Here is a 13883-nt window from a genome sequence, read left to right on the forward strand (position 1 = left end):
AAAAAAAAAAAAAAAAAAAAGAAATTAAAGAATAAAAATGTGGAAAAAAAAATATGTATAACAAAAAAGTCACAGTAACTGTGGTGATTTGGTTTCTTTGTCCTTAACTGACCACACTCTAAATGGTTCTTTCCAGGTACCTCCTCCAATGTTACCTTGGTGTTTGTTGGTACTTAACCTTTTCTTCATGTTATTCTCGTCTCGATGTCTGTTGGTCTGACTGTACCCTATTCCTATTTTGACCCCCGTTCCTTCAATTATTAATCTGTCGTTGTCACTTGTCTGCTAGTGTTTTCTTTCTTTTTTTTTTCATGCTATGAGGTTTATCAATTTTTTTTTTGTCTTATTTTAATTTATTAATTTTGACATTTTTTCCCTTTTTTATTTTTAAAATTATGTTTTCTAATCAACAACTTTTATTATTACCACACAATCAATTACTACTACTACTACTACTACTACTACTACTATCACTACTACTACTCTTTTTTTTATGAGTAATAATAGAGTCTATTGCAATAGTACAACTTTTATATCACTTTTCACACCATATGTTTCGTAGATTTGGCATATGGAAGTATATTTCTCTTTTTATTTGACACTTGAGTGAAGTAAGTGAAGATAATGCACATTTTAGTATTAGAGGCAATTAAAATGACTAGTGGTTTATGAAATCACAATACTTGATCCTGAAGTGCACTAAATCACCTATTTTTGCCTCTGCACAAATTCATTAATACAAACCAAGATTTATAACCCAATCAAATAATATTTATAACTGCATATTTAATTAAAAAAAATTGAATTAAAAAAGAAATTTTTGAAAATTGTACTGAAAAAAAATCTACTAATAACCATTGCTGTTTTTAACATTTATGCAAGGCCTCAATTTTGTAATAGGTTGAGATTATATGATGCTCTTTCTTTTCTTAATATGAGTAAAGTTATCTGAGCATGTTCTGAAACTGGATGCTTGATTTGATTTATTGAGAATTGACTTCTACCCTGTAATTGTTTAGGTAAATGACCCCAGATTTACAGACATAGAGAAAATGGGAGAATTTTGTCTTTGTAACTTTTATGGTTCATTAGCAACATAATGCAGAAATCAGGGATCCAAACTGGTTTAGTATCACAGTTCAGTTAAAATTCACTGGAGTACAGTTGTTTTTGAATTTTATTTCATATTAATGACAGCAGTGGAAATTTTATGCCATTTTAAAGATTAAAACAATGAAAATGTCCCTGAAAAGAATATTTTTAATTTCAATGAATTAAAATGAAGAATTATTAATATTTAGTGAATTATTAGACTTGGTTATTATTGAGTAAACTACTTCATATTTTATGTCCTTATAATATTACCAATGTAAGATTATATATGTAACTACCTGCCTTTTTCATGCCATTTATCACATCTCCCTTAGTATTACATACCTCACACTGTCTTTTACACTAATTCTCTGAATGAATGAAATAGAAAATGTTGGGTGTGGGGTGAAGTGTTCTAAAATATTGCTTACTAACAAATGGTGCTGACATCAGTGTATGTTGGCTGGTCACAGAGTTCAAGAGAGCTTTCATGTGGTAACTTATTCTACTGTAAATAGCAACCAATTCTTGCTTTTTCTCACCCTAATGTCTGAAAGGATATACCAAGCATTGTAATTTTAATATTCAAAAATGTAGTATGCTCATGTCTGGAACACATTATCCTAAGTTCAATCTATCACATTTGATATGGAGCTAAGCAACAGCAATCTAGTTCCTTTGAGCCCATGATTAAATAAATACATTAATTAGACAATACAGTTTTCTCATATTAAAAGAACATTTTGTATTTATAAGATTAGATGCAGGCACATCTGAAAAAAATTAGATTATACAAATTTAATAAGTAGGTCACAGTCTGAATTCTAAATTCATCAATATTTCAAGAATCCTATATTAAGTTGGGTCAGTTGTTCCTTTTGTTGAGCTTTCCAGCTTGCTACTATGTATAGGCTTGAGAATTGCCAGATATCTAAAACTTAAAATGTATTTTATCATGGTCATCATATGTACGAGATGGCTTGGTACTAATGTGTTATTTTTATGTATTTTATCAATCATAAATGGTTTAAATTTTGAAATGAAATTAGGACAGATATGAGCACAAGAAAATGATGTGTATTACATCAATGGTTTTCTATCATTTTCCTAAATAACAACAATTACCACTACTACTGCTACTGCTGCTACCACTACTACTACTACTGCTGATAATAATAATATTAATGATAATAATAATAATAATAATAATAATAATCCTTTGTACTATAGGCACAATTTGGCGGGAAGGGGCAAGTCAATTAGATCAACTCCAGTATGCAACTGGTACTTAATTTATCAACCCTGAAAGGGTAAAAAAAAAAAGTTGACCTCGGCAGAATTTGAACTCCAAATGTAGTGACAGGTGAAATACTGCTAAGCATTTTGCTTGGCGTACTAACAATTCTGCCAGCTCACCACCTTCATTACTATTACTACTACTACTACTAATAATAATAATAATAATAATAATAATAATAATAATGATAATAATAATAATAGTGTTTCTTCTGTTAAGTGCACATTCGGTAATTTTTTTTAAAGAATTGGCTTAGAAACATTAAGTAATGTGTATTGCTAAAAGTGATGCACTTCGGCATGAGTGCTATTCTATTTCTATTTCTTGTCCTTTTTAATCTGTGTAGTGAATCTAATAAATGTCTCTTTTAGTGCTTGCCACATTTATACTAATATGCAGATTTGAGGAATTGAAAGCAATCTAAAAATAAACCATGTAATATGTGGCAGTTACTATAACTAATCTTGCTTCATGAACAGTCTGCATACATTTGCTGGAGTACAGTAAGTACATAACTATACGTTGAAAACATTGGAGATGATAGTGCATTGGACTATATCAGTTATTGTATTTAGGTTTGTTCCTCTCTATTTGAAGTTAAGTTTTGCTCAGACTGATATTACCTTTTAGTTTTTCTGCATCAATAAATGCACTGGGGTTTCTTCAGTTAATTATTAATTTTACTTAAAAGTATTGTCCAAGACCCCTGTGAAAACTAAATTTTAAAAAAATGTGTTTCTTGCATAATCAAAAGTCATATTTATTAAAGGTGAGGAAACTATAAATGTTATTAATGAAGTCACGTGGTTAAACTTAGAAATCCATATTGCTTGTCTCACCAGGAGCTAGCTTTCAAACACTTTAATATAACTGTTCATCATATTAGCACTTCAATTTTCTATTTATTTTAAATGAGCAATATAAATATATATATATATATATATATATATATATATATATATATATATATATATATATATATATATATATATAGATATAGATAGATAGATAGATATAGATAGATAGATATGCATGTGTGTGAATATTTTAGTAGATGTGTGTGTGTTTGAAGGCCATAGTTTGAATAAGAACTCTGTACATAATTATCTACAGTTTATTATCAGCAAGTAGTCCTACAAAGAACTCGTTTATTTCATGGGTTTAGTTAGTAGATTAAACAGTCTCATCGTAGACTGTGAGTTTGTTCCTTGAAGGTCAGAATACCCTGAGTGATTATATACTGGACTCATGAAATGCATGAGCTCTTCATAAGGCATCTTGCTCATGATATGTATTCATGCATTTCACATGCTTTATCATGCTGGCGTAGGTTGGATGAAAACTTATAGAGACAGTATTTTATTGGTAGATACTCTTCCTATTCCCAATCCCCATCAGTTTTTCAAGTAAGAGATTTTTTAAATTCCATCAGTATTGTTTACATGAGGTGAAAGACACACCATCACTATTTTGCTCAGATAGTATTCTGTGAAAATGCTGAGAATGTTGTTGTTGTTGGCACTCCGTTGCTTACGACGACGAGGGTTCCAGTTGATCCTGATCAACGGAACAGCCTGCTTGTGAAATTAACGTGCAAGTGGCTGAGTACTTCACAGACACGTGTACCCTTAACGTAGTTCTCGGGGACATTCAACGTGACACAGAGTGTGACAAGGCTGGCCCTTTGAATTACAGGCACAACAGAAACAGGAAGTAAGGGTGAGAGAAAGTTGTGGTGAAAGAGTACAGCAGGGTTCACCACCACCCCCTGCCGGAGCCTCGTGGAGCTTTAGGTGTTTTCGCTCAATAAACACTCACAACGCCCGGTCTGGGAATCGAAACCGCGCTCCTATGACCGCGAGTCCGCTGTCCTAACCACTGGGCCATTGCGCCTCCATGCTGAGAATGTAAGCATTCACATACTCACTCACGTATGTACTGACAGATTTCTACACAGTTTATGCCTGCCAGTTTCACTCACAAGTCATTAGTCTGGCAAGACACTAGTCCAAGTGGCCACGCTGTGGGATGGGACCCTAAACCATGTGGTTACAAAGCAAACACTGTATCACACAGCCAAATAAGCATTTTAGGATGTCTCTAATGTTTAAATCAGCTGAGAAATAAGTGCAATTTCTTTCAAGATATTCCAGTAGCATCTGTGGTTCAGAATAAGGATTCTTACAGATAATACAGGGTGTTCTTGTTTACTTCAACATTCTGGATAAGTTTTTTTTTTGTTTTTTTTTGTTAACTATATGTCATTTTGGTTTAAAGGAGAGCACTTTCAGAATTTCTCAAAGGATGAATCTCTCTGGGTCCTGTTTTTTTTTTTAATTCTGTATAAGAAATAACAGTTTATTTGCAAAAGGTGTCAAATAGTCAGCAAAAAAGAAAACAAGAAATACATAGAAAGTATAAAATACAGGAAACATCAAAGCAAATTGAGAATGAGAAAAAGAAAGAAAGAAGAAATTTTAAAAGGAAAGATAAAGGAAGAATAAAAGATAGGATTTAAAAAAGTAGAACAAATTAAATGTTATTCAATAAAATATTTTTATTTTGGAGGGGTTCGCCCAGGTAAACCCTGGCAGAATCAATGGCAGATTTAGTGGAGGTGTATTATATGAAAAAATATATTTTCTTTCGTGCATAGAGAGGCTTGATATCTCTCATTTGGCATAAGCATATACTATTTTGGATATGAGCTTTCCTGAGGATCAGCCTTGTTTCCACAGTGCATAGACCACAATTTCATCTAGCATTCATGTAAGGTTTGCATTTCTTTGTAACTTTACATGATACTAAATACCACCATTTACTCTTTTCAATAATCAGATGTACTTTGTTACGTTGTACCTAATAATGTCCTGATGGGAAAAGATATACATCTTGAACAGTACTTCCATTTTGTCAGTGATATGCTTCTGGTTGATGCCACAATTTAGGTCTATAGATCTAAGCTAAGCTTTATAGATATGGGTCTCTACATTACAAGATCCATTTATGGTTCCTGTGGCAATGTTCCAACATAGGCAAAGGCTTCTGTGCCGATTTATGAGTTGTCTGCTCCAAATTAGCAATATAACTAACTATAAAATTAATCTTATGCCTATATATATGGTTACAGGTGAAGTGCTTATCTGTTAATCTCTCACTCACCCATTCACCCTCTCTCTCTCTCTCAGTCTCTCTCTCTCCTCTCACGGACACACACATTGTTCAATAGAATGATTCTGGTATTACAAAAGATTTTTACAGTGGTTTTACATACACACACACATACATACATAGCTAACTAGATAGATGGAAAATGAACTACAGTTGAAATGGCAGTGGTAAAAAGAAAAATCTATATCAAATTTATGTTGTGCTTGACACATGTTTGAGCTACCTGCATAAAGAATTTGAATCAAGTAAAGTAGAACTTAACTCAAACATTTATGTAAACACTGCATTTATGATCATGCAATGATATATTGAAATGCATCAGCAAACATTGTAATTTGGAATATCCATATTATTTCAAGAATTTCATAACTTATTGACTAAGTTCTTGGTCTGTTGCTTCATCAATATAAGTAATATAGTGTATTGGTTCATAGATAAGATTATTGTGTCATATTATCGGCTAAATTAATATGCATATGTGCCTGTGTGTAAGTGTATATATATATATATATATATATATATATATATATATATATATGTTTAGATTATAATATGTGTGTGTATGTATCTATATATACAAACCATAAATGCTCACATGTGTGTGTTTTATATATATATATATTTATGAGAAATAATGTAGGGAGACAAAAGATAGGTTACCAAAATATATTCCATTGTGAAATCATTATGCCAAAAATATATAGATATATAAACATACTCAAAATATGTTAAAAATACATTAAAGTTATATCGATATAAATATGTTAAGAATATATTAAGAATGTACAAAAATATAGTCCTATTTATTTTTTAAAAAGGCTATTAAAATATATTAAAATATTTAAAATGTTGTAAATCCATATGGTTTATAATTTGTTTAAAACCATCTACCAGAGTAATAAAAATATCTCTTTATAAAGGTTGTCAGCAACAAATTCCACCATAGTTCATAACAAAAGTAGTCTTACCAGTTGGATCTTCTTTGATGAAGGAGGCAGTGGTATTGAACAGAATTTAAGTTCATCTTTGCACCACACTGCCCCCAGAAATGACAGTTAGATATAAACTCCTATATGGATTTATTATATTTTCTACACTCAGATACTAAGCGAATTTTAAACTTTATGGATTTACAATATTAATCTATAATACCATTTTTAAAAAGTAAGACCTATACTTTTGTACATTCTTAATATAATCTTAACATCATCATCATCATCATCATCATCATCATCGTTTAACGTCCGCTTTCCATGCTAGCATGGGTTGGACGATTTGACTGAGGACTGGTGAAACCGGATGGCAACACCAGGCTCCAGTCCGATTTGGCAGAGTTTCTACAGCTGGATGCCCTTCCTAACGCCAACCACTCAGAGAGTGTAGTGGGTGCTTTTACGTGTCACCCGCACGAAAACGGCCACGCTCGAAATGGTGTCTTTTATGTGCCACCCGCACAAGCCAGTCCAGGGGCACTATTTATATATATTTATATCTATATATTTTTAATGTACTTTTAATATATTTTGAGTATGTTTATATATCTATATATTTTTAGCACATGATTTGGTGCATATAATGATTTCACTATAGAATATATTTTGGTAACCTATCTTTTGTCTCTCTTCATTATTTCTCCTATTTTTCTATGGCTCAGATACACTGAGCACTTTGATGTGCTCTATATATAGAGATGATTCTATCTCTAAAGTATATATATATTTTTTTAATGATTCTGCAAAGAAAGAGGCTTGGAAATGCCATTAATAAAGACTGATGAATGTAGAGAAAATGGGAGGAGGAGAGCCTGCCAAATGTTAACCTAATTGAAGGACCAGCTACCCGAATCGACAGTTCTTTGGTAGATAAAGCAGTTAAAGATATGAAAACAGGGAAAGCCCCCGGCCCATCAGGAATCACTGCCGAGATGCTTAAAATATCTGGCAGTGTGGGTTATGGGTCTAGTCACCTGTATTGTAAATCAGGTGGTTCATGAAGGAGTCATACCCAATGACTGGTGTAGCAGAATCATAGTCAATTGCTACAAAGGTAAAAGTGATGCCTTAGAAATAATTACAGAGGTATCAAATTGTTGGATCAGGTGATGAAAGTTACAAAGAAAGCCTAGATGAGATGCAGCTTGGTTTTGTGCCAGGGAGAAGCACCACTGATGCTATATTTCTGGTAAGGCAGCTACAGGAGAAATACATAGCCAATGATAAACCTCTGTACTTGGCTTTTGTTGACTTGGAGAAAGCCTTTGACAGGGTCCCCCGATCCCTTATGTGGTAGTCAATGCAGAAACTAGGGATAGACAAGTGGTTGGTGAGAGCCATACAAGCTATGTACAGGGATGCTACCAGTAAGGTGAGGGTTGGCAATGAGTACAGCAAAAAATTCAGGGTACAAGTAGGGGTTCAGCCCCCTCTTGTTTATCATAGTCTTCCAGGCAGTAACAGGAATTTAAGACAGGCTACCCCTGGGAGCTCCTTTATGCTGATGACATTGCTCTTATTGCTAAATCACTACCAGAACTAGAGAAGAAGTTCCAGGTATGGAAGCAAGGCCTAGAATCAAAGGGCCTTTAGAGTTAACCTAGCAAAAACCAAAGTCTTAGTAAGCATATAAAAATCACATATTCCTTCAGTTAGATGGCTGTGCTCAATCTGTAGAAACTCCATTAGATGCACCTGATGTAAGCTTTGGACACATAAAAGGTGCAGCAATATCAGAGAAAGGTTAACAGGGAAACTTGCTTTTGTATGCAGAAGATTCACAGATACAATAAATGCTGAAAATGTGCAGAAAATAGACTCCATCAACTGCCAGGGGATCAAGCTAGAGGTAGTAGAAGCTTCCATTATCTAGGTGACCAAGTTAGTGGAGGTGGATGCTCTGAGAGTGTAGCTGTGAGAATAAGATTAAGCTAGGCAAATTTCAGAGAGCTCCTACCTCTGCTGGCAACAAAGGGCCTCTCTCTCAGAGTGAAAGGCAGATTGTATGATGCCTGTGAGTGAATAGCTATGCTACATGGGCTGTGATAGCTGAGGACATGTGTAGGCTTGAAAGAAATGAAGCTAGTATGCATCGTTAGATGTGCAGTGTTAGTGTGCATGTTCGACAGTGTAAGCATCTTGAGAGAAAAGTTAGGCATAAGAGGCATTAGATGTGGTGTGCAAGAGAGACGACTGTGCTGGTATGGTCATGTGATGCATATGGATGAGGACAGCTGTGTAAAGAAGTCCTGATCTCTAACTGTGGAGGGAACCTGTGGTAGAGGTAGACCCAGAAAGACATGGAACGAAGTGGTGGGGCCTCATTGAGGCAATGACTAGTGATTAAGACCTTTGGCAGTATGCTGTGCTTGAGAAAACCCATGAAGCCAAGTGAAATCATAGTCATGGCTGATGCTGGTGTCATGTAACTGGCACCTGTGCTAGTGGCACGTAAAGCACACCTTTTGAGTATTGGGCCTCACAGACGAAAAGTGGCTGAGTTCCTTTCAAGTGTTGGGCCTCACAGAGGTAAAGTGACTGAGTTCCTTTTGAGTGTTGGGCCTCACGGAGGCAATGATTGAGACCTTTGGTATTATGTCATGTTCAAGAAGACCCATCAAGCCGAGCAAAATCACAGTCATCGCAGATATTGGTGTCACACAAATGGCACCTGTGTCACTGGCACATAAAAGCACCCATTACACTCTCAGAGTGGTTGGTGTTAAGAAGAGCATCCAGCTTTAGAAAACCATGCTAAATCAGCCTGCAGTCTGGTGCAGCCTTCCAGATTACTAGCCCTGGTCAAACTGTCCAACCCATGCCAGCATGGACAACAGACGTTAGATGATGATGATATATTATATTTGTAAATATATGCCACACACACATACACATTTAGGTAGATAGATATGATACATGTATATATATATATATATATGTATAATATATAGACATGATTATTATTATTATTTCCATTTCACTTCTCAGAGCTCTTAATTTCACTTGCTCTTGCTAATTTTGTATGAGCAGATAACAGTTTGTTGTCAAGGGTCTCACAGGGTCTCTTTCCACAATACTTAACATCCAAGTAGCAATATCAAAATCCTCACTGTCCCCAATAAAGCAGTTTTCTGAGCATGTTCTACCCACATATCAATCCCAATTTCTCCAACAAATTTCTCAAATCTGGTTGTTGATACTCCCGTTGCCCCTACAACTGCTGGGATGACATTTACTTTCTTCACTACCCACATACATGCAATCTCATCTCTCAGTGTTTTGTACTTCTCAATCTTTTCCAGTCACACATACATCCCAAATATAGCAATATCTATGATCTTAGTTTCCTTCAGCATTTTATCAACTACAATATCTGGTTTCCTAGCATCAATCACTGAATCACACATTATTATTATTATTATTATTATTAGAGCAGCAAGCTAACAGAATCATTAGCTCATGAAACAAAATGCTTAACAGCATTTCTTCTGGCTTTACATACTGAGTTCACATTTCACTAAGGTTGACGTTGCCTTTCATCCTTTTGGGGTCGATGAAATAAGTACCAGCAGCACTCTGTTGTCAATGTAGTCAACTGGCCCTTTCCTCGAAATTCCAGGCCTTGTGTCTGTGTTAGAAAGAATTATCACTATTATTGAGTGAGGGAGCAGTGCATGCCATGAAAGTGATGATGGGATACAAATATATGAAGCCCCAAATACCTATTATGACTATTCATCTGATATACCTAGCTCATGCATCATAACCATATGTGCATGACATGGTGATCTAGTATCAAAATAAATGATGCATGATCTTGCAGGTGGAGCCCACTTAGAATTTTCTTGAGGTTGAGTAGCCCATCCTGCTCAAAAGGTCTCTGAATAAGAGTTGTTTAAGGATGATGAATGAAATACCCATGTTTCCAGAGGTGAATTATTCAAACCCCAAAGAATTCCTTTCAACACATATTTATGAAGCATCCCCACTACTCCTGTCCATGATCTGAAATGCATATATCATCAGCCACCAAAGGACATGCTCAACTAATTAAGGTCAAGTAACTGACAAGCACATCTGTGGTATTGAGCAGAATATTTGCTGTAGCCCATCTTTTACACTAAGACAAACATGTACATGTTAACACTTCTTCTAATCAGTTAAGATCAGAAGCCATGAGAACCACTGCTGGGACTGCATCAGGTCATTTATTATTATTATCAGTAGTAGTAGCAGTGGTAGTGGTAGTATGTGGGTGTGTTTCATTACAAAGGAGAATGAAGTTTCACTCTCATACCTTTTTGCATTAACTACTTATTTGAAGAATGCCTTCAGTAATATCATAATTACCTGAACTATACATTTCATCTTTAGGGTGCCTCTGTACAGTATTTATATATACATTTACTTTATATCAGTTTAATTTTTCGCTTTTTCTCTTGGGGATCACAGGTAGAAATATAATTCATTAGTTCAAATTTAGTTTGTGGTCATGTACGCAGCCAAGAATAAGAGATCTGGTAAGAGATCAAACTAATTGAATATAGTGTAGATATAATATTGTAGATTACACAATTTATGATAATGGTTATAATGTAGAAAATTATAATTAGTTCCAGGATTAGTATTGTTGAGTTTGATTTAGCATAACTATAGGAAGAAAATCCAAAATTAAGATATGTGTAAATTCACCGCTGTACTTATTACATAATTTTCTCCTTGTACATATACATTATAAGCCTATAAACTTAAAACCTTTGTGCCTATATAAGGGATTAATAATGCTTGGTTTCAATCATTCTCAGTTAACTTTGTTTCTCTCTTATGTGGATTTCATAAAGCAAATAACAGTATTATGCTGAAGGTTGATTTAGTTCCCTCTACCCTTGAAAAATTTAGCCTCATCTCTACCTTCAGCAGAAATTTATATTCATATTTATTGTTATTACAATTGCGAGTACTGCGTGGTTGAATTGTCAAAGCCATGGAAAAATTCTTTGTGGTACTTTCTTTACATTTTCTAATCAAATCTTGCTGAGACTCGCTTTGTCTTTCATTCTCCCAAGGATTGAAATATAAGCACCAGTTAATTATTTAGATTGATTTAATAAACTATGCTCCTTACCCCAAAATTTGAGGCCTTATGTATAAGTTAAAAACAACATCAACTACAATAATGATAATTTTAATAATAATAATTATTATTATTATCATCATTATTATTTTTCCATTTGACTCAATATATATCAAAATGATATTGAGTAAAATTTGTCTATCAATATTTGCGATAGACTGAAGTGAGAAATTTCGAGAATGTTATTTCAAAGCAGCTTCTTTCTACAGGTGTTACAAATATCAGTGCTGATAAAATTTTGTTAGTGCTTATACACATGTAGTTATATATTGCATACACACAATCTTACACACTCAGAAGCTTGTAATTACTAAGTTGTTAATATATTAATTTTTTTCTCTTGTTTAAATAATATTATTTTCATCATATTTTATACAGATTTTAAAAAGTAAATTTATTTTATTTATTTACAAAATATTTATTTCATTTCATTTATTTCAATTATTTTTTAATTCTTTATTGGTCAGCGCCCTTTAGTGCTGGTTTCATATATATATACATGTATATGTTTACATACATACATACATACATATATATATATACATATATATATATATGTATATATATGTATGTATATGTGTGTGTTTATATATATATATATATGTGTGTGTATATATATATATGTATATATATATATATTTATATATATATATCTCTATATACCTTCCTTGTGAATGTTGTGGTTGGTTAGTTGAGCACTGTATGTCGTCATTGTTGTTGTTATTGTTGTTGTTGGTGGTGTTTTTAATTTTGTTTTTTGTTACGTTTGTATATTATTTTTTTTCTGTAACTTCTTTTTTGAATTTCTGTTATTTCTTCAGTTTTGTTTTTCTGTTGTGTCATTTGTCTTCGTTTCTGCAGTAACTGTTTTTCGTTATTTTATCTTTGTTTTTTCGTTTTTTTTTAATGATGATGACAAAATCCAGTATATATATATATATTTATATATATATAAGCATTTGGCACGATACAGTTTTAATGCCAGAGTGAGGCCAATGAATGCCACTGTGGCTTAGTCACACCATGCATGCTGATCCGCGCCCCTTTCCCTTTATAACCTCCCTTTTTACCCCACCCACCCAGAACCTTTTTTCATTTTATTCTTTTCATTTTCTTTTATTTGGTAGCACTAATTTTACCCTTGCATGTGAAATACAGCTGCACATAATTATTTAATTCTGCATGTTTGCAAATATTTTCTTATATCAATATTTCATTTTTTTTCTCATTATTTACAAAAAATAAAATATTAAAGCATATAAAAAATTTAATTGCGCTCATTTGAAGCATATATTATTATGATTATTATTACTATTGATTTCTCTTTTCTTGAACAGATATTTTTTTCTTCCAAATTAAATCAAAGTTTTGAAGCATTTTGCTTTCCAATCTGAACAGTGTCATTGTGATTAAATTTTATCACTGTTGTTATCGTTATTATTATTATTATTATTATTATTATTATTATTATTATTATCATTATTATTATTATTATTATTATCATCATCATCATTATTATTATTATTATTATTATTATTATTATTATTATTATTATTATCATTATTATTATTACTATCATCATCCTTATTATCATCATCACTACCATTCTCATTCTCATCATTTAATTAACTTACAATTCATCCAATCAGATTTTTTTTCTAATTACCTCACTATTGTTATTTCATTATTTTTAGAGATTGAATGTTATTATTTAAATTAAATTTGTATGTTGTTTTAAAAATGAAAAAAAAAAATAAAACGGGGCAAGAAAAATAGAATAACAGAATATAAGAGAAAGGATGAAACAAAACAAAAACTAAAAATACGAATAGCAGTTAAAATAATGTGAATATTTATACTATCAAAGAATTATTAAAGACAAAAAAAAAACAAACAGATCAACAGACAAAGTTACACAATATAACAAATCCAGGTTTATTCTTCTCATGTTTAGTGGATTTTTTTTCAATATTGTATTTGAGAAATTTGTAAAGGGAGGTGTAAAATACTTATATAAGAATTTTCATTTGTTTCACACCTAGAAATTCGTTATTTCTTACAAATGCTAACACATTGAAAAAAGAATAATGACCCTCTTGAATATTTTGAAAATTTTAAAAAAACCATATTTATTGAAGCCTTATTGATATCTTAAAACTCTTACGTAAGACAGACAATTGTTAGTTAAACTCCATAT

General features: G+C 32.6%; 1 protein-coding gene across 6 annotated transcripts in view; it reads left to right on the forward strand.

The window, feature by feature from the left end:
* The window catches only part of LOC106876426 (uncharacterized), a 1308965-nt gene that overhangs the window by 1218906 nt on the left and 76176 nt on the right, over window positions 1–13883 (forward strand). For 5 of the 6 annotated variants that reach the window (XM_052967877.1, XM_052967880.1, XM_052967881.1 and 2 more), the window contains one exon: window positions 137–169. The exons of the other annotated variant lie outside the window; for it this stretch is intronic. In XM_052967877.1, coding sequence (XP_052823837.1) covers window positions 137–169 — 33 coding nt within the window. The remainder of the gene's footprint in view (window positions 1–136; window positions 170–13883) is intronic. 6 annotated transcript variants of the gene reach the window in all.

Source organism: Octopus bimaculoides, chromosome 5 (genome assembly GCF_001194135.2).
Source record: "Octopus bimaculoides isolate UCB-OBI-ISO-001 chromosome 5, ASM119413v2, whole genome shotgun sequence".
NCBI classification, from domain to species: domain Eukaryota; kingdom Metazoa; phylum Mollusca; class Cephalopoda; order Octopoda; family Octopodidae; genus Octopus; species Octopus bimaculoides.